Raw genomic sequence first — 22,954 nt, forward strand, 5'->3', positions numbered from 1 at the left:
GCTCTGAACTTTGGAGTGCATGTACCTTTTTGAATTAATGTTTTCATTTTCTTCAGATATATATCCAGGAGTGGAATTGCTGGATCATATCAAACGGTAGTTCTATTTTTAGGGTTTTGAAGAACCACCATATTGTTTTCCATGCTGGCTGCACCGACTTCCTTTCCCATCAGTAGGGTACTGGAGTTCCCTTTCCATCTTCACCGTTTGTTGTCTGTAGACTTTTTGACGATAGACATTTTGACAAGTGTGAAGTGATATCTCATTTGTTGATTTGCATTTCTCTGATGATTGGCAACGTGGAGCATCATTTTCTGTGCCTATTGGCCGTCTGTATATCTTCTTTGGCCAAATGTCTATTCAAATCTTCTGCCCACTTTTAAATTGAGGCCTTTTTAAAAAACTGAGTTGTATGAGCTGTTTATATGTTTCAAATATTAACCCCTTATTGGTCATATCATTTGCAAACACTTTCTACCATTCCATAGATTGTCCTTTCATTTTGTTGAGTATTTCCTTTGCTGTGCAAAATGTTTTAAGTTTAATTAGATCTGTTTATTTTTGCCTTAAGAGACAGATCCAAAAAAATATTGCTACAATTTACATCAAAGACTGTTCTGCCTATATTCTCTTCTAGGAGTCTTATGATTTCTGATCTTACGTTTAGCTCTTTAATTTTAGTTTATTTTTATATATGGTGTGAGAAAATGTTCTAATATCTTTTTCTTCACTTTTTACTGCCCACTCTTCCCAGCACCACTAATTGAAAAGACTGTCTCCATCATTGTATATTCTTTGTCTTAGATTAATTGACCATATATGCATGAGTTTACTTCTGGCCTCTCTATTTTGCTCTATTGATCTATGTGTCTGTTTTTGTGCCAGTACCATGCTGTTTTGATTACCATAGCTTTTCTGATGTCAGGGAATCTGGTGGCTTCAGCTTTGTCCTTTTCTTCTCAAGATTGCTTTCTCAATACATGGTCTTTGGGTATTCTGTATTAATTTTAGGATTATTTGTTCTAGTTCTAGTGAAAAATGCCTTGGGTATTTTGATAGGGATTGCATTAAATCTGTAGATTTCTTTGGGTAGTATGGATATTTTAACAATATTAATTCTTCCAGCTCAAGCTCATGGGATATCTTTGTGTCACCTTCAGTTTACCTCATCACTGTTTTATAGTTTTCAGAGTACAGGTCTTTCACCTCCTTGATTAATTTTATTCCAGGGTATTTTATTCTCTGTGATGCGATTTTTAAATCTGTTTCCTTGCTTTCTCTTTCTGGTAGCTTATTATTTGTATGGTGGTGGTTTAGTTGCTAAGTCAGGTCCAACTCTCATGACCCCATGAACTGCCCCTCTGTCCATGGGATTCTCCAAGCAAGAAAACTGGATTGGGTTGCCATTTCCTTCTCCAGGGAATCTTCCTGACCCAGGGATCAAACCCAGGTTTCCTGCATTGCAGCAGATTCTTTACCAGCTGAGCTACAAGAGAACTAATTTTATTTTTGGAATTTTCTATATATAATATCATGTCATCTGCAAGTAGTGACATTTCTACTTTTTCCCATCCAGTTTGGATGTCTTTTTAAAATTTATTTATTTTTGTCTGACTGTTGTGGCTAGGACTTCCAATACTGTGTCAAACAGTGGTGGTAAGAACAGGTATCCTTGTCTTGTTCCTGAAAGGAATGGCTTTCGGCTTTTCACCATTAAGTATGATGTTACCTGTGGGTTTGTTTTAAATGACCTTTCTTGTGTTGACGTATGTTTTCCTACTATACCAGCTTTGCTGAGGGCTTTTTGTTTTTTTTTTTTTATCATGAATGAATGTTGGGTTTTGTCAAATGCTTTTTCTGTGTCTGTTGAGATAATTATGTGATTTTTATCCTTTCTTTTGTTAATGTGGTGTATCACATTAATTTGTGAATATTGCATCCCTGGAATAAATCACATAATCATGATGCATGGTTCTTTTTATATATTGTTGAATTTGATTTGTAAGATTTTGTTGAAGATTTCTAATTAGAGATATTGAACTATAATTTTCTCTTTATTGTAGTATCTTTGTCTGGCTTCGGTATCAGGGTAATGGTGGCCTCATAGAATAAATTCGGAGGTGTTCCATCTTCTTCAGTTTTCTGGAATTGTTTAAGAAATATAGGATTAGCTCTTCTTCTTTTTTTCTTTTTTGGTAGAATCCCCTTTGAAACTGTTATTTCCTCTCTGATCTTTATTATTCTTTTCTTCTGCTGACTTTGGTCTTTGCTTGTTCTTTTTCTAATTCCATTAGATGGTAGGTTTGGTTTTTTATTCAAGATTTTTCTTGTTTATTGAAATAGTCCTGTCTTGCTATAAACTTCCCTCTTCCCACTGGAATAGCTTTCACTGTGTCCCGCAGATTCTGGAAATTTCCTTTTAATATAAACATTGCCTCACCAAGGCTGCATAGGGGAATACAAAGGTGTGATGGATGAAAATGGAAGTGGGGGAGTTTGTGGCCTATGACCTAAACTTTGCTTCCTCCATATAAAATAAGATCAGGGGCACATCTCACAGATAGATGTTAATCTTGGCCACATATGTTAATAGCTTAATACATTATTCTCATCTATAGGTGTAACTAAAAAGATAATTTAGGATAGTGTTAAGAAATTATTCAATAATTTTGATATTTAAGGATTTTTTGCCTTAAGATGCAAGAGATTTTCTGTCAAGGGGGCTTTTCAAGTTTGTGCTTTTCCAAACAGATAACAATGACAGGTCACGTGTAAAAACGAAAGGCCAAAAACACAGTGCTAGGGAGGGAAGGAAGGACTCTAAATATTGTGACAGATTGGAATGGATAACACCCAAAAGTGCACTGCTGGGCTGAAGTCACAGTCTCCTAGGCTCAAAAGCAAGTAGTGGTGTCTGGGAGTTTGGTTCCTGTGAATAAAAGGACTAAGAGGGCTTCAAGCAATTCATTTGGACTTCTGCTTGAAGCAGTGTTTGGGTGGTTCTCCAGGACTAATAAAAAGAGGCTGGGAAAAGAGTGGGGCAGGGGAGAGGCCATAAGATTCTGTGCTTTGTGGCAGTTTCTTCCACGTGGTTCTCCATCACCTGAGGTGGTGCTGACTGTTCCCTGGGATGATGGCTGTTAGCCAGCTTCTGACTCAAGGTGGTAGAACGGTATGTAAGCAGCTGGATTTATATCTTCTGCTGCCACAGGGATGGGCTCTTCTGTTTACTTAATGCAGTCATGGAACAGGAGCACAAAATGCCATTCTACGATGTAGACTGGGGCTAGAAACCCAGAAAAGACACAGCCCTACAGTTATTAGTCTATGGGGGTGGACACAGAGGAAGTGAGAGGGAAAACAAAACCCTTCTCCTCAAAGTGAGCCAGCCAACTGATATTTCAAAACATGTAAAGAAACCTAAGGCTAAGAAGACAACCCACCAAAACAACAAATGAAATAAATTCAGTTGAAATGAAACTGACTTCATGGAGCAATCTGAAGGAGTGATGTAAGTAACTATTAACTATAAGAAGGAGAACTATTTGGGATAAAACATGTAAAAACTAAACAGTCATAAAACTGCCAGGCAGTGTTTAATGCATGGTTATGGCATGCATAGGTTCTTGTGCTCAAAGTGAGGATAAAACTACTGGAAAATTTATAGTTAAGCAAATATGTTAAACATGCAGGATAATATTAATAAAGTATAGAAAAATAATGTCTAGTTTCTAAATCAACAGAAGGAAAAAAGAGATTTATAGAAAATTTTATTAATCCAACAGGACAGGAAATGAGAAAAAAAGAATTAGAGGGAAAAGGTGCTAAAAGGAGATTTCTACCCATGTAAATTATTGAATTGTGCTATTGAATTATCAGACAGTTTTCCCCAGGATCTCTAGTCCACAAGCAGTGATACTTAACAACTGAGTGAGTGGGGGTAGGGGGTTGATTTGTATTGTTCATTGATTTTACTGATTTCCATGGTATAAGTACTCCTACCATGACCAATTTCAAGATACCAGTGTAACATCAGTCAGTTCACAAAATCCTTGAAAATGTAACAGTAATATATAGGGAGCTTGCGCTTGCTGACTTTAGCATACTGCTGTTTGTTTGGGAAAGACAGGCTTTTCTCCATGGTCTTCATACTATATATAATTTTGACAACAGAATAAAGATTTAGAAAACCCAGATTCTCTGCATTACTTCTCTAGCTGAAACCATGTAGAAATTTATTGGGAAACCAGGAGTAGGTGGCATTCTGTTATTAGAGTATTTATCATATGGTTATGGAAGGCTAGTAATTTATGATCCTTGCTAGAAAAGCCAGATCAATTCACAGATAAATGTCCTCAGCACAATAGAATTTATATCATCCATGTGATAATTGACCACTGTGTCGTGCATTCAATCATTCATCTCATCTGATAAAATGAGCTGGAAGTCTAATATGTATGTGATTTATTAATGCACACTGGTGTGAAACCCATGACCCATCTAACCTGTTACCTGTCCTTGGCAACGTAGTATACAGTTGTCTACGTCCAGTGATAGGATTCCACAAGGAGGATCAACAGCGTTTTAAATCTAGACATCTTCTGTTGAATTAGAACACATCAGAGAAATACTAGAGCTGTTTCACTCTCTTCCTTTTCTCTTCCCCTCAGGCATATGTTACTACTCTTTCTACTTTTTTTTTTTTTTTCCTTTGAGCACAAGTAGTTTGTCCTAGAGCAGGCTGGGTGGGTAAATGGCCTGAAATAGCCTATCATGTCATTGATTTGCTGCTATGAGTATGTTTAGTGACACAGTCATTCTGCATCACCTGTCTATGCTTGTCACTGAGTTAGAGTGGCTTGAAGCCCAGGACACACCAGTACAGAGCAGGCAAGTGACACATTCCCTGTAGAGAGAAGAAGGAAAATTAAAAAGGAAAACAGAAAGCTAACCATTCAGAAACTTATGCATGGAGTTAGATCACTAACAGGGGGAGTAGAAGCTATCCACACTACCCACCCCCACTTTCTTTATCAATTCCCAAGAACATTTTTTCCCTGCAGTGTCTATGTGTCTATGCTTTGCTTTGCAAGGGTTAATTAGAGGGCCCATTATGCATCCAATTAAAGGCCTGGCTGCCTGAGAGTTCCTTTCAGAAAGGATTAGGGTCTCTGATGAGGCTTTGATGTAATAGATGGAGCTGTTCTGCTCCTTCATGCTAATGCAGGGGCCTTAAGGACTCCCCAGGCTCTCTTTGCCAGTTGATTTCCCTTGCCTAAAAAAGAAAAATATTTTATCATACAAAAATGCAGTGCTTGAACAAGACTCTGTATTGGCCTCCCTGGTGTTCATATTTTGGTCTAAACATGGAGGCACAGCACTAACTGGCTTCCTTGGGTGACCACTTCCTCAGGAAGAACTGTCTCTCCCAAGAGCAAAAGGAGCAATCTCTGTGGCTTTGTAGTTCATCACCTTGGAAGGTTCTTTTTTGTCAGAAGCTGGGCAGAGGGAGGGCAGTGACAGGGTTGGTAGTGGTTTGTATCCTTACAAACATGAACTAAAGCAGCCAATAGCTGTGCAAAATCTCATTTGCATGATATTTACAACTACTCTTTTTTTTGGCCTTGCTGCAAGGCATGCAGGATTGTAGTTCCCCAGCCAGGGATGAGCCCTGCCCCTTGCAGTGCAAGCCCAGGGGTCTTAACCATTGGACTGCCAGGGAAATCTTATACAACTGCTTTTTATCGGACAGTATTTTCTCTAGATTTTTCAGTAGTTAATTAGGTTGGGCTTCCCTTGTGGGTCAGCTGGTAAAGAATCCACCTGCAATGAGGGAGACCTGGGTTCAATCCCTGGGTTGGGAAGATCCCCTAGAGAAGTGAAAGGCTACCTACTCCAATATTCTGGCCTGGAGAATTCCATGGTCTATATTGTCCATGGGGTCTCAAAGAGTCGGACACGACTGAGCAACTTTCACTTTTGGTTGTTAATGAAAACCTGATTGAGCTTATTTTCCCCAAATTGACTGAATATCATCAAGAATATTCATACAGTTGGCAATCAGCCAGAGAAGTATTTAGTCAATTTAAATATTTACCAAAAGAACCAAATTACCAAAATTTTACCATGTAAAAGAAAGGGCACTAAATAGACGCAATGCCAGTGAGACGACTGAACTAGGCCATTATCTTTCTTCTTAATCTAATCTTCCTCCCACTTCCACTATATACAATGGCCTGAAATTTTAGTTGGAATCATTATTGCCGTCATTTAAGAGGCAAATGTGACTGTCCTATTGTTTTCATGTCACTTATGAAATAAAGCCTTTGACTGTATGGATCACAGCAAACTGTGGAAAATTCTTAAAGAGATGGGAATACCAGACCACCTTACCTGCCTCCTGAGAAATCTGTATGCAGTTAAAGAAGCAACAGTTAGAACCAGACATGGAACAACAAACTGGCTCCAAATTGGGAAGGGAGTACGTCAAGGATGTATATTGTCACTCTGCTGATTTAACTTATGCAGAGTACATCGTGTAAACTGCCAGCCTGGAGGAAGCACAAGCTGGAATCAAGATTGCCAGGAGAAACATCAAAACCTCAGATATGCAGATGACACCACCCTTATGGCAGAAAGCAAAGAGGAATGAAAGAGCCTCTTGATGAAAGTGAAAGAGGAGACTGAAAAAGCTGGCTTAAAGCTCAACCTTCAGAAAACTAAGATCATGGCATCTAGTCCCATCACTTCAAGGCAAATAGGTGGGGAAACAGTGGAAACAGTGAGAGACTTTATTTGGGGGGCTCCAAAATCACTGCAGATGGTGACTGCAGCCATGAAATTAAAAGATGCTTGTTCCTTGGAAGAAAAGCTATGACCAACCTAGACAGCATACTAAAAAGCAGAGACATTACTTTGCCCACGAAGGTCCTTATAGTCAAAGCTATGGTTTTTCCAGTAGTCATGTATGGATGTGAGAGTTGGACTATAATGAAAGCTGAGTGCCAAAGAACTGATGCTTTTGAACTGCGGTGTTGGAAAAGACTCTTGAGATTCTCTTGGACTGCGAGGAGATCAAACCAGTCAATACTAAAGGAAAACAGTCCTGAATATTCTTTGGAAGAACTGATGCTGAAGCTGAAACTCCAATACTTTGGCCACCTGATGCAAAGAACTGATTCATTGGAAAAGACCCTGATGCTGCCAAAGATTGAAGGCAGGAGGAGAAGGGGATGACAGAGGATGAGATGGTTGGATGGCATCACCGATTCAATGAACGTGAGTTTGAGCAAGCTCTGGGAGTTGGTGATGGACAGGGAAGCCTAGTGTGCTGTAGTTCATGGGCTTGCAAAGAGTCAAACGTGACTGAGTGACTGAACTGAACAGATGTGATGTTTCAGTCCTTTTTCCACCTCTCCAATCTCCCCTCTTGACTTTTGAGTTGCTTTTGATTCATAGGCTAAACTTTTTTAGCCATCTTCTTTCCATTCTTTGCAATGAACAGCACATGGTAGCTTGGTACCTTGCCTTTCTTTTCCTTGATGGATGTCAGCGTCTGGATGCTGCATTCAGCGTGTGCTGAATCAAGGGACTTAACTGTACAAAAATTCACCTAGCTGCTAGTAGATATAAAGCCTAGATTAAGATCAGAGAACCCTGTGTTTCCTTGGCCACCCAGGGAGAATGTTTTTACTTGATGGTTCTTTGATACCAGATATCAGTTGGGATTAAAGCATGTTATTAATATAAGAAACAGCCCTATGAAACCCATGGCCATGTTTACTAAAGGGAAATAATGTTCATTATGTTATATGAAGTCATTTCTGTGAAAACCCAGGAAAGTTGTAAATCTCTAGTCTCCTTTCCAGTCAATAGCAACATCATCTTCATCATCCTTCTTCAAGAAGCTGGTCTGTTTTTATATAATGGATCTTAAGAATAGAGAACAGACTGTATTTTCCCTTTCACACTGGCTCCTTGAGAGCCTGGAACCAAATCTGTGGCCACCTCTAACAAAGTAGTTTAAATGGTATTCTAATTCCTATTTTCATTTCCTAATTTCTTCTTTGTTTTTTCTCTTCTGCTTTTAATTATTTTTATCTTGCCTTACTGCAAGTACCTTTATTTATTTAAATACATGTTGTTGTGAGATGCCTTAAATTTGAACAAGATGAAATATTATTTTGAACATCTTATTTTGAACAAGATGAAATATTCAAAATAAATTGTATCTGATAGTGGGAATTTAAAATGATGCAGTCACTTTGGAAAATAGTCTTGTGTTCCTCAGAGGCTTAAACATAAAGTTATCATCAGTTCAGTTCAGTTCAGTCGCTCAGTTGTGTCTGACTCTTTGTGACCCCATGAATCACAGCACACCAGGCCTCCTTGTCCATCACCAGTTCCCGGAGTGCACCCAGATTCACGTCCATCGAGTCAGTGATGCCATCCAGCCATCTCATCCTCTGTCTTCCCCTTCTCCTCCTGCCCCCAATCCCTCCCAACATCAGAGTCTTTTCCAATGAGTCAATTCTTCGCATGAGATGGCTGAAGTATTGGAGTTTCAGCTTCAGCATCAGTCCTTCCAATGAACACCCAGGACTGATCTCCTTTAGAATGAACTGGTTGGATCTCCTTGCAATCCAACGGACTCTCAAGAGTCTTCTCCAACACCACAGTTCAAAAGCATCAATTTTTTGGCACTCAGCTTTCTTCACAGTCCAACTCTCACATCCATACATGACCACTGGAAAAACCGTAGCCTTGACTAGACAGACCTTTATTGGCAAAGTAAGTTATCATACGATCCAGCAATTCCACTCCTAGGTATATACACCTAGGAGGAATGAAAACATATGTCCACATAAAAACTTGTACACAAATGTTCACAGAAGCATTGTTCATAGTAGTCAAAAAGTAGAAGCAACCCAAATGTCCCCCAGATGATGAATGGATAGACAAGGTATGATATATCCTTATAATGGAGCATTATTTAGCAATAAAAAGAAATATTGTGTTGATACATGCTACAACATGGATGAACTTTGAAAATATTTTGCTGAATGAATGAAGCCAGTTACAAATACCGCACATATTATATGAAATGTCCAGACTAGGCAATCCATATAAACAGGAAGTAGGTTAGTAGTCACCTGGGACTAAGGAGGCTGAACGGAAATTGGGAGAGACTGCTAAAGGATATAGAGCTTCTTTTGGGGACAATGAAAATGTTCTAAAAATTGATTATTAGTGGTTATAAAACTGTGAATATGCTAAAACTATTTGAATTGTATACTTTAAATGAGTGAACTCTATGGTATATGAATTATGTCTCATTATGGCTATTATAAAAGTCATTTGCAGTAATCAACTGTAAATTTTATGGAGTAGTTTTTGCTGATTTTCTTACACTTTTAATTCTCACTTTATGTCAGACATGTGCACTGTAGTTAAATTAACTTATTTGCAGTAGAGTGTTTAGACTTGTTTGGAATTGTGAGATTAGAGATGGGCTTCTCCATAGGATGCAAATAAATACTCTCTCTATTTGGGTCATTTGATCCACCAGGTAAAGCCTGAGTTTGTTCAGCAGCAAGTTCCAAGCCTGTGGGCATAAAGGCTGATATTCTACTTCCGTTCTTCCTCATTTTGGGCTTGTCTTTGTAGACCCTCTCTCCTCTACCTTGTCATTTTATTCCACCTGGTAGTGAAAATAAATGAGCAAAAGTGGTCAGGGAGAAGTAAGAGAATAACTAACAGAGTGGCATCGTTGCAGGCAAGGAAAGAGAATATTTCAAGGAGGAGGAGCAAGCCAGTGGTGGTCGTCAGTGAACAGAAAATAGAATGGGGAGAAACCATTGAACTGGTAGCTTAAAGATCTTTGGTTTTCATCAAGAGAGATTATAACTGGATAGTGAAGGTAAAAAGTAGATTGTTATGTTCACAAAGATTTAGCTACAGGTCTGTCCTTAGATTTAACTTGGTCTAAGATTCCATTGATGGTTCTTTCTTTTTTCTTTCCATACTCTTGACTTGCCTTCAAGTTCCACAGCTACAGCCATCATTTTTCCGTGTCATTTCTTTAATTCAGACTGTATGTTTCCTAAATGGATCCCTTTCCTGCCTACTTCCCTCCCTCTAATTTACTTTCTAGAATACTTCCAGTTTGTTTTTTAAAGTGATTGTGTTATCTTGCTGTTCAAAAAAGCCACTTCAATGTGACTGAGAAAGAAAACTCAGACTCAGCGGTATGATCTTCTAGGTTCTGCATAAGATGTTCCCGGTCTCACCCCATCTATATTACAGTTGTATGACCCTATTCTACTCTGCTCCCCATATGAGCCGATGGGCTTCCCTTCCTACTGTGTTCTGCACTAGAATGCTCCTCTCTTGTATTTCCGGTCAGTACTGCTTTCCTAATTTGAGACCTAAATATCATCTCTCCAGTGAAACACTGTTCACCTAACTAGAATTGTTTACTTCATCTGAACCACTCTAGAGGTTACACTTTTTAGCCTTGAATTCTTGTTATTGATGTCTATATCCTATTGCTTGTTTTTAAGCTCCATAAAAGTTGACATCTCACCCCAGGCATCTTTTCTTCGAAATACTTGGTGCAGTGCCATTCACAGTAAACACCTAGTAAGTGTTTGACTGAATCAGTGAATTTAATCCCACGCGGATCTCTAAATGTTTCATATGTGTATGTTGGGCATTATCCCAGAAAATAAATTTCGGGGGAAGGCATATATCTTCTATTTATTTTGCACTCTCCTAGCCTCCCCACTCCAGTCCTGGAGTAGTCCTACCTGTAATGGTCATGCACTATGAAACTGGTTGTTCTATTCTCATAGGGAATGGCTGGGTACTGTCCTTTGCCTCTCCTTCCTGGGAAAAAATGCATACAAATAAGAATTATGTATTTAATTCCAGTCAACATGGCAAGTAGGGTCAAGGGAAAGATTAGAATTCATATATTCCCTGGCACTTAAACTTGGACTAAGAAGCAGACCATAATGGTTTGTCAAAATGGAAATTTATTTTTGAATCAAAGAAATTAGCCAGACATTCAAAAACAGGAATGCCCAAAGGCTTGAACTTGAAAATGCCAAAGTTCTTTGCTTTTGCTGAATTGTCAGGGTCTAAAATTCTTTGTTCCCCCAGAACTTTGAAAGTTCTGATCAGGACATCTAATAATAGTAATTTTATCCTGAGTGGTAGGAATCACGTTGAGAAAAAGTAGGTAATTAATGGGCGCGTGTTATTCAAATCTGACTCAAGGAGCCAGTGCTCTTTGACCTTTCTTTTTTATAGCCCTCATCCTGCTTGGAATTGGATACGCCATTTTATCCATGCATATGCCGTACTGTCTTCCTCCAGTGAACCGACTGACTGTATCCCCACCACCTAGTACAGTGGCTGGCCCACAGAGCTGGCATTTATTGAGTGCTTACTGTGTACTAGGCACTGAACATTGATCATCTCATTTACTCCCTACAATGACTTTATTTCAGTTTTACAGATGAAGAAACTGTGGCCCAGAGAATTGAATTAACTTGTGTATCATCATGTACTTATATGAAGTAGTTAGGTTTGATCCTAACCCCTGACTTTTAACCTTTATATATTACTGTTCCAATGATTGGCACCCCAATATTTTTAAATGAGTGAGTACATGTGTCATGCTTGAGTAACAGTGACTAAGTATACTGTCATTTAAATAAATCAACAGACTGTTTTAAATATTTTAAGGTTAATAATAGTTTGGATATAGTAATATATGTGTTATATGAATCTAGTTATATAATTAATATAAAAATTAATATCATTTTTAAATGAACTTTTTGCTCTGACTCACCCACATTTACATAACCACACTTCCTTCTGGGCTCAGCCATCACTTCCCTCTTTGTTCCTCATCTTCCTTACCTGCTTTAAGCAAGTATTGCCTTAATTTCCACCTGAGGCAAAGACCTCTTAACAGAAGCCAAGGCCCACATCTGGTTTCCTGGCTGAGTCTAGGGCTGACCTGCGGCCAACCTCAGCGCCTCACAGAGGTCCCAAAGGCAGTGGCTTGGCTGCTGCTGGGGAAGTTCAGCAGCACTTGCAGCAACAGCCAACTCCCAGATCCTTGGGAAGCCGCGGCCTGAGAGATGGAGCCATCAGAGGTCTCCCATCTCCAGGGACTACACCTTCCCCAACCCTTTGAACCAGATGGTGGGATCTGAATATGGATTAATTTTCCAATAAACTTGCTGGAGCTGTATGATGGAGTAATGGTTGTTTTTTTCCAGCACCGTGACTGAACCACATGGCCAGAGTTTGGAGAAATAGCTCTTTAATTGCAAAGTATTGATACTTTTCCCAATCAAGGAAGAAAGAAAGAAAAAGAGGAGTGAGAAGGTGGTGACTTGGGCCCTCTGGTTTCAGTCCTTAAGACAGCCTTAGTCCTAAGATGTGGGCGTGGGGATCTTCTTTGGTGACAGCATGTCCATTAGGGCATACGCTCATCCCCAGTCTCTGCGATGTGGAAAGCGCAACTGAAACAGAAGGAGCGGTGGTAACAACGGTAGTAAGACTGCACCTCCGCCGCCGTCCGCTCCTCCGGCTGCTCCTCAGCCTCAGTGTCCCCTGAGCCCCATCTTGTCTTGTTCCCCAGTTCTGGCCTGGTTCCTTTTGGTTCCTCTCCTCACTTGGCCTCTTGCATTTTCACTCATTCTTTTGTGGTGTAGTAAACTCTTCTTCCCTCAGCCCTTCCTGGCTGCAGCCCTCAACTTGTCTGCCAGACAAGCTATGCTTGAGGATCTAGAATTTCTGTTACCAATCACATTCCCTAAGAATACAATGAGTCAGTCTGGACTTTTCTAACTATTTACTATTGATTACAGGGTCAGAGACACAGAGGTAACATGAAGAGGTAGTTGTGTTCGCAGTTGTCACGCAGGCCACAATCCTGGGTCATTCCAGGTTACCCATGGTGGCTCTCTGCCCTAGGGCCACCCTCCCATCCTGGACCCTCCTTTTGCTTTAGGACTCTCTCCAGCTGCCCTGATGCACATGTCATGTTCTTCCATTTCTCTTTCCTTCCTGTGTTCCCTTGAACTCACTCTGGACCTTTGGTGCTGATGACTTTGTCTAAAGGTGGTGCTGACTTACTCATCTTTCTAACTCTGTTCCTGCCTTCTCACCCTGGTGACCTCAGGCAAGATGCCAGCGGCCCTGTGGTCCTGCCACTCTGCAACTTCTCTCCTACTTTGCCACATAGGATCTGCTCCCATTACCCATCTCATAATAAGGACTGAGCTTCCTGTTTCAAAACCCTCCATCCTACCTTCTGAGGGCTTTTTTTTTTTTTGGCAAATACTGACTGTTTTTCTCTGATTGATAACCCTGGGTCAGCCTTGCTGAGAAAGAGACTTCTGGTCCTCTCTTCTCTATTTCAGGTTAGGACCCTACATCCCTACCCTACATGTGAACTTAGCATATGATTTCAGTTCACCACCATGTGCAATATTTGCAGACTGAACATGAAAACTGAAATGGAGCTAAGTCTTTCACCAAATGAGAACTGGTTTTGCTATATATGCAATGTCAAGTTTCTCAGCCTGCCTTCTTTTGAGGCATTAGTCATATTGGGGAAAATGCCTGTGATTGTCATAGTCTTGTCTTCCAAAACGGAAATTTCCTTCCAGGACAGCACCATGGGCTCTGATATTTAACCTATAATTAGTATACCCTCTGGAGGATTTCTTCTTTTCATGCAGAGGCTTCTTTTTCACTCAGGCTTCTGTCTGCTGATGATACAGACTGCAAATGCAGTGTGTCACGGGGCAAGGAAATGCTTGCTCAGATCGAGAACGTTCAGCTACTCGGTAACAACAGAAACACTTAACAACCTAAGTAGCAAACCCACAAGAAAACAGCAGAAAGTATAAAAGACAGCATATTAAAAAAGAAACGAGAAGAGACATAAAACTCAAGTTTTCGTCTAGTTTTGTCCCAACATGTAGAATACAATTACTCCCTCTCCTGCTTTTCTCTCCAAGTTCACCAGTATTTTTAGTTTTTGACTTTTCAGCTGCTTTTATCAAGTATAGTTTAGTCATCAGTAAACATCCATTCGTGACTCTTAATAAATAGCTCCCCCTTGAAGGCATCTGCTTTTTGGTTATGAAATGCCAGTTTACAGCGGCCAGGCAGGTGCATCTCGATAGTGTGATCGTTTAGGAGCAAAAGGAACACGGGCACTGCCAGTTCCAGAGCCCGACACAGAAGCCTGACCTTGTTTCTTGTTAAGAAATGGCTCTTTATTTCCCTCCTGATTCTGGCAGAAACCAGGCTGGGAGATTGCAGCAAATGGCTGCAACAACCTGTGTTTAATGTGGTGACACTAATGAATTCTGAGAATTAATCTTCAGCCAAGAATGCATGATGAAATGTACTAGAATTTCAAATTAGGTAATGGATTAATTTCTTTCAGGGCTGAAGTTTGCTTCCTTTTTCTTCTGGTGGACTTTTCTATCATATTCTAAACCACCTTCCATGGCCTTGTAAATCCAGGTAATACATCTCGTGGTGGTTTTAATTTTTTACTCCTTTGTTTTGTATCTTAGCACAGAGATAACCACACATAAATCCAGATTTTTAAAAAAGAGTTTTAAAACATCTGGAACTGAAAGAAAAAATTACTTACGATTTTGCAGGGGGGGTAGCAGTATTTCCTAAATCTAGTCCTTGGTCAATTTCTTTTTTCCAGAGTCAAAAGATTCTGGGAAGAAGTTATCTTGGAGAAGGTATTTCCCCAGTTTGAGACCCTGTCTTCTGCAGAAATGCAACATACAGGTATCTCAAACATGCTGGTGAAAATTAGGGGCTCTGAGTGTCTCCCCTCAATCAGCTGAGACGAAGACTCAGCTGTTATTTGCAAAAGTCTGGTACTGACTTCTCACAACAGAGCTTCGAAGGATGTCATTTGTAGGGCCCTGGTTCCACTGATACAAAAAAGAATCTGTGGCCAAGTAAGTTTGGAAACATGGACCTAAACAAAATTGAATTTTCTTTACCTCCATACTTCTAAGAACATTTAATATGCTCATATGCACTACAAAGCTCCAGATTTACATGATTTAGGGAGTCAGCAGTGTTTCCCAACCTTTTGACCAGAAGACTAGTTTCATTTTTCAGTGGAATGTCTCACTAGTCTAGTGTTTCACTCAACTTACCTCACATTGGCCAGCCCCTATATTCCCACACAGAAGTCAATGTTTTATGCATGTTCTTATAAAAACTGTTGAATCCCAGGCTGGGAGAAAATAGTCTGCATCTGGAATTTGCAATTCCTGGTTTGTTAAGAAATCCTGAAATGAATAAGCATATTATAACTTCCTTAGTTTTCCATGTTTGTTCTTGACATCATTAGAGGATTTAATCATGCTGTAAAAAAGGACATGGAAGCTGTCAGGAGTTCTTATGGGTCTTGACTGTCAACTCTATATTAATCCACCAAATCCCTGCCTGAAAGGAGAATAAGACAGAATGACAAGCTGACAAGCATAGTGTTATGGGTTTGGGGCACAAAATTGCAACATCTTAAACAATAAAGAATATTCCCAAGTTAAAGTTGGAAAAGGGACTAAAGCAAAGAATTGTTCTTACACATTCAAAGAAGGCAGCTTGGGAGGTGAATGTCAACGTTCTGGTGGCCTCCTGAGTTCCTAGCTACACAGCCTGCCTAATCTGGCTTCTTGCATTGCTGATCCAGTTTCCCAACCTGGAAATGTCTTCTATATCTTCTCCCTGAATTGAGTTCAGTTTAGTTCCAAAACTTCTCCCCAAAGGCAGCTCAATTCTCATTCTCTCCACTAGGCTTACCTGACTGCTCCCCCCGCCTGCCGCAGCTGAGTACTGTTCTGCGCATTGTGCCTGTGCCATTTCAACAACACACTGCAAAGTAGGAGGGGTTCTCTTGTGGGAGCCAGGGAATTGGTCTCATCGCTATCAGGACTTGACCTCAACTTCCTCACCTTGTAAAAGAGGGGTTAGAATAGAACATCTTGTTCCTTTAGCTCCAAAACCCTGTGCTTTTTTGTGACCTTTTCACTCTAAATAATCAAACACTGGTTTCTCCTGTTTTCTGTGTTCCTCTTGTCCTTCCAGCTTTAAAATCACATTGTAGATCTTTGAGGAAAAGGGTCATGATTTTTTATGAATTAATCTATTTTGACTAATTCTGGCTGTGTAATAAATGTTTGCTGAGCAAATGAAATGATATGATTTCAGTGACCTGGTATCTAGTAATGCTTGACTTGCAGTCATATCTGTTCCTAAGACAGAACTTTCTTTTATTTATCGGTAAAATAATAAGTCCATTTCATCCTGGCTATTTGCTCCCCATGAGAAAAGAGTATGCAAAAGTGTTTTAGAATAAGGCTCTACCCTCAAGGTCTTCCTGTCCTTCTAAAAATCCTCCAATGCAGTTGGATATGTGGCACCTCTGCTTAGCATTCTTCCCATATACACTCAGTTTCAGTTTTGCTGAGCAGTGGTATGACATTCAGCCCACTTGGGCCTCCCTGAGAGAACTAACAAATAAATCCTCTTGGTCTTTCCTTCAAAGTGTAGTATGCCTACCATCTTTATATTTTTTGAATCTCCCAGGAGACCACAGATCCACTCATTAATTTCTCCCTTGTCTGATTATCTCACTAAATTATTTATCCTCATTCCTCTTACTCCCCCTGTGATCTAGAGAGAAATCCTCTCCAAGATGCCAAAGGATCTTGCAACCTTGTTTGCAACTTTGCTCTTCCAGTGGATGCTAAAATTATGAAAGATATTATAGCATCTTTAATTGCATCTCCAGAATCCAGCAGATACTATTTTCATAAGGGTGGAGTATGGATTTCCTGATCTGTCTCAAGCACTGTTCAGGGAGCTTTGAGTACCTGGAACACTGTTCCAAGGCACCTATCCTGAAGGAGAAGGTAGAAGCAGCTCCTCATTTTTCCATTCGCCTGCTGTAAATTTTATATTAATTGTATGCCTCTCGCTTTTTGCCTCCTTGAGTTTTCTATTTAAGTACTGGCTAGTCAACAAGCAGTTGAGAGTTGCACAGAAAGCAAAAGGAATTAATATGGTGGGAAAATCTGTTAAGGAATTGCATCCCCCATGTTTGGGCATATACTTGAGTACAGGAGCTATGGCTGTTTGGTGATGGGAGACAGATGTAATGCGCCCTCACTATATCCCTGGGCAGGCTTAGCTAGGGGTCCCAGCAATGTCTGGTTTCCCAACCAGGTTGGGTAGGGGTGGTGGTGTGAAGCCACCATGTCCATTTTCAGTAGGAACTCTCAGAGAACACAGACTGTTCCTATTTTGGGAGTTTTCATACACCGTCCCTCAAGCCAAGATGATGAAGCCATACACCTGTATTACTGACCATATAAACTATCCAGAAATTCCTTTTTCCCAGGTGCTTAGGGAATTATTAGCATTTATTTTCCTTTGGAAGTCACGTAATTATATATAAATGAATATACATGGAATCCCAGGAAGGCTGTTGATTTAAAAATATGAACAGAGTATTTTTCAGACTTGGGCACTGATTTTTATAAGAAAAATAATAGATACAAAAGGCTCCTGTACCTATAAAAGTCAAATGATTGATTTCTTCCCATAGCAAGACTGAGGTGGTATTTATAGTTGTGCAGGCAGCAGAATGGAGATAGTCTGGGTTCTTTTGGCTTTTCTAGTTGAAAGCTCCAGTTCCAATAAATAGAAAATCCCCTGAATCAATTCTAAAACCATATAACTGGGAAATTTACCAAGTATCTTTCAGGACTAGAAGTCAAGGGATACAAAAGTGGTTTGAAGTACAAAGATTAAGTCCTTTTAATAAAACCAACAGTTGAGGAGTGTGTCTTCTTAAATGTTTTGAAAAGATGCTCAAGGTGAGGCTGAACATTTTACCATTTGTCAGTGCATTTCATTATTTTAAGTATGTTGTATTTCGCATGCTGCTAGCATGTCACTATTGGGGAAACTGAAAACGTTTATTTTATGGAGTGGGCAGAAAGACATCTACTGTTTACCCTAAGCCTCCAGTGTGAGCTAAGGACTGATAACTTAAAAGTGTCGATGTTGAAATTTCTTTCTCCTGTCAAGGGCAGCTATCCAGAATGGAAATGCGATGGTAATTGGAGGGGTATTCATCAGATTCAATTTCACTAGAAATTTCCTGTGTCAAAATCATCTTTAATAACATACAGCACACAGCAAAATGTACTGAATCATTGTTTTCTTTGAAAAGGACATTGAATCTGAAGCAGAAAGTGGTTACAACCGTGCAGTTTTAACCAATTAACTGCAGAAGAGTTTAAATGCAGCCCAGTTTTTACCATTTTGAATGGACTTTTTGTTCCCTGTTTGAATAATTCCATTCCAATTCATCTGAATTATATTGTAGTCACTTCCTGTTCTGAGGTTTTTCTACTTCTTCAGAAGGTATTAGAAATCAAGGGATTGAATCTTCTCTGTGAAGAATTCTTTATGATTCATTTCTGTCCTTGCAAACTCCGAAATGCATTTCCCCCACCACAAAATACTGGACATTTCATATACTAGGATTTTATTTAAATGATAATAAATAATTTTATATGATTCTAAAATAAAGTATATAAACTAATCAACTTGACTCCATTGTAAACATTTTTTTGTAATGAAAATGTAGTCTGACCAGTCTATCTTTTCAGTGTTTTGAATACTTCAGATTAAATTGTGTTTTCAATACATATTTAAAGCATACTAAAATATATTTCTGATATTTTGATTAATTTGACTAGTAGAGAATGTTTTTTTCTATGTTCTGCTACCTATGAATAAACAGCTATGTAAGGTTAGGGATCAGGTTTTATAAATGAGCTTTTTCTCCTCTCTCCCATATTTACAGAGAAGCCAGGTGTCTAAGATAATACTTGGACTGTTCGTTGATTTTTGTGAACAGGTGTCTCATTAAGGATTTTGAAAAGCGACCTTCAGTCACACATCTCCTCGACCACCCATTTATTAAAGGAGTCCATGGGAAGCTTTTGTTTCTGCAGAAGCAGCTGGCCAAGGTCCTCCAAGACCAGAAGCATCTAAATCCTGTTGTTAAAACCAGGTATGGTTCTTGGCATTTTTCTGCTTCCTCTCTTTGGTTATTTATAAAAATATGGCATGTCATGTGTTTTGATTTACCCAGCATTATTACTGGTAATTATCACATCTCTGCATTTCTGAGCTTCATTTGCATGACATTAAGTACTCCATGCTCAGCGGATGACAACAGCAAAGCTTCGGAAACTAGCTGCCCATTTGTGCTGTTACGGCTAATTTGTCTCAGAGTGGCTGAAATCTCACTCTGCCCTAGTGTTCTAGTTTAAAACCAACACACCTATATATTTAATATACATGTAGATTTTTAAAAATTCCACCAATAATGAAAACTGGGTGAAACCAGCCATGGCTCTGAGATCGTGCGAGAAATCTTTACTTGGCTGTTGCAGGCTGGAAAGCAGAAGTGTAGGCTATAAAGTGGTTTTGGAAAGATTAGGAGTTCAACACTGAAGATTTTTTCTCTAAAGTGCTTTGAGCCCATTTTCTTTAGTTAAAAATTCCTTAGGAGCAATTTAGTATTTTTATATGAGTTTTTTCCCCAGATACTGTCTATGCTATATAAAGTAACTGTGATTGCCCCCTCCTCTACTTTTATAGGGTAGATTAAAAAAAAAAAGTTTATTTTCAAGGGCAGTTCCTTAAGACAGTATTCTGTGGTGATCTCTAAGAAATAGATATTTGGTTTCTGTCCAGAGGGTGGCAGAATTTCTCTTTAAAAAAATTAAATGCGAATAAAGCTACTTCCCCAGCTCAGCAATTACTTGGTTTTATAAAACTGGCCAGGATGCAGATAAGCTCTACTCCGTTATTATTAAAAGAACATTCAAAGGACTGGAGGTGAAGAAACTAAAATATCACAAGTCACAAGTTCTAGAAATATTCATGTATTCTGCAGAAAACTGTTTACAAATCAAAAAGCATCAGAACTCTGGAAGCTAGAGGCACAGTTTCAAGGTGACTGTATCTTGCTGATTTTTCCCCACCACCACCAGGTTCCCTTTTTGATAGCTCAAAACAAATTTTTTCCTACTCTTTTCTCTTTTCCACTGCAATTGCTGTTTCTATGGCTTGCCTACAGGGTAGAGAAATTCTTGCCACTTGGTACCTTTTGAAGCAGTAGAATTTGTGTTTAAGCCTCAGGGAACTGAAATCTTTTTTTTTCGTCTTCTGCTTTTGTTCCTATGCCAGCCACCACTCCTCCACCACTCACTTTTACACACGCACATGCACGCACACAAAACCGCCATGAGAAATGAAGATGAAAATAACATACAAGCCTAGGGAGAAACAAACCCCGCATTTAAATACTTCACATTGAGTCAGTTATCTTCTTGTTTCTTCTGATTTGCTGCAGAGCAGTTTCTGAAACTTAGTTGTAAGCGATTCAGCTTTGTACTTTGGTCTGATTTTGCATGTCCAGATGTGTGTCCTCTTTTTAAAGACTTTTCTCCATTTGCCATAGAAAGCCAAGACTCCAGGCTCTCTCACCTCCCCCTCTAATTGCTCTTTATGTTTGTTAATTCCTTTGATGTCAAAGGCTTCATAGGGTCCAAGACCCTTCTCTCAGGGTCTTTGTAATCTAAAGTTTCACTCAGAAGTGTATGTTTCTTTGAAAAAGTCACTAAAAAAAAAAAAAAAACCTCACAAATAGGTGTCAAAGCAGGCACTTCTTTAGGAGAAAGTAAGACTAATTCTAAAGGAAACATAATGCATGTAATTGACTCATCTTATGACCTATCCTATATTATTACTTCCTCTTAGCAAGTGACAGGGAGCTGGCTACATAGGTGTTTGTTAAGTCCATCCAGAAAAATTCTTAGGTAATGTTTGATGCTGGTAATTCAATATATTTAAAGTTGTGAGTTTCCAAGTTAAGGTGGAAAAAGCAAAGAATAAGTGGGATAAGTGCATAGATGAGTGAGGCAAATACCCAATTTACTTTTTTTTTTTCTGCACAGTTTTGGTCACACAGCAGGTGGTACAATGCAGTGGTTTAAAAAAAAAAAACCTGACTCTGCCAGGTTTGAATCCTAGCTCAACCACTTACAGACAAGTTATTAAATCTTTCGGTTCCAAAATTTCTTTATCTGTGAAATGGAGATTATTTTGAGAGTTCAATACATTAAAAAATAGTTAACATTGATAACAGAGTTAAATAACTCTGATAACGTTGATACTCAGTTGATAACTCAGTCATTGTTAGCAGCAGTTGTAGTTGAATACATTGAGATTTGTTTAATTCAGAGTCCTCCACTTCTTTTGGCCTTAATCTGTGGAAATTCATCTCTATTTACTTACCAAACAACATCATGAGAATAAACAGTACAGAGATATTAAATGTTACAAATATAAATTTCTGTCTCTTATTTAAAATCTAATTTATTCATTCCAGAGACATTTATATGTGTATATGTGTCAAGCCCTCTGCCAAACAGAGGAACTACAAGGGAAATCAGATACAGTTCCTGATAAAGAGCTAATAGTCCAGTGTGTGAAATAGACAAAAATCAGATGAGAACAGCTTCGCATGAAAAGTACAGATGAGAACAGCTCTGCATGAAAAGTACCTGGATAGAAGGTTTCCTGGGGTACTTCCCAGATTACTTGGGAAAGGAACAACCTGGAAACTGTTGGGAAGGTGATCCTTGAACCATCCTGACGGACAAACAGAAGACAGTTATTCCACATGGAGAAGAAGGATGAGCAGAGGGCAAAGACACAGAGGCTGAAGAGAGCTTAGGGGATTTGGTGAACAATTGGTTGGTGTTGCTGGAACTTGGAGGAAGGGGATGCAAGGCAGGCAGGGGCCAGGGCAAGATGGGCTAAGGAGCCTGGATGTGTTCTTAGGTACTTGGGAGCAGCAGAAGGATTTCAAGCAGGGATGTACTCGAGGAAGACCATTCTGACTGCAGTGATGGAATGGAGTTGGACAGAGCTGGAACTAGGAGGGCGAATGAGAGCAGACTGTGCTAACTGTAAATAACAGAAGATATTAGTTTGGTACAAACATAATTGAAATTTTGGACCATGAATTTTAAATCATTATAACGAGGCTCAAACACATCTTTATTAATCAAAACAGAAACCATTACAGTCAACACATTTTTGCCAATGAGAAATAAGTTTGTATATTCCTGGAGCATAAAAATCTGCTTTGGGATTTGATGAACTCTTGGAAAGCTACTTTCTGCCGCCTGATGGTTGTGGAAGCATTTTCCCTGCAAAAAGTTGTCAAGATGCTTAAAGACGTGGTAGTGGGTTGGTGAGAGCTCAGGTGAAATGGTGGATGGCGCAAAACTTCGTAGCACAATTCATTCAGCTTTTGAAGCGTTGGTTGTGCAATATGTGGCCCGATGTTGTTGTGCAGAATCGGCCCCTTCCCGGTGACCAACGCCAGCTGCAGGCATTGCAGTTTTCAGTTCATCTCCTTGATTTGCTGAGTATACTTCTCAGATGTAATGGTTTTGTCGGGGTTCAGGAAGCTGTAGGGGATCAGACCAGCAGCAGACCACCAAACAATGACCATGACCTGTTTTGGGGTACAAGTTTAGCTTTGGGAAGTACTTTGGAGCTTCTTCTCAGTCCTGTCACTAAGCTGGTCATCATGAAATCCTCTTTCTGTCACATATCACAATCCAATAGAGAAAGGGTTTGTTGTTGTTGCGTAGGATAAGTGAAGACGACAATTCAAAATGATGATTTTTTTTGATTCCTGGTCAGCTCATGAGGCACCCACTTGTCAAGCTTTCTCACCTTTCCAATTTGCTTCAAATGAACAATGACCATACAATGGTCAAGGCTG

At 39.4% G+C, this 22,954-nt stretch overlaps 1 protein-coding gene across 1 annotated transcript in view; it reads left to right on the forward strand.

Moving 5' to 3' along the window:
* Positions 1 to 22,954, forward strand: part of MYO3B (myosin IIIB) — a 454,205-nt gene that overhangs the window by 160,496 nt on the left and 270,755 nt on the right. The window contains 1 exon segment of the mRNA XM_018066782.1: positions 19,001 to 19,156. Within this exon segment, the coding sequence (XP_017922271.1) occupies positions 19,001 to 19,156 (156 nt within the window).

The sequence above is a fragment of the Capra hircus genome, chromosome 2 (assembly GCF_001704415.2).
Source record: "Capra hircus breed San Clemente chromosome 2, ASM170441v1, whole genome shotgun sequence".
Lineage (NCBI taxonomy): Eukaryota > Metazoa > Chordata > Mammalia > Artiodactyla > Bovidae > Capra > Capra hircus.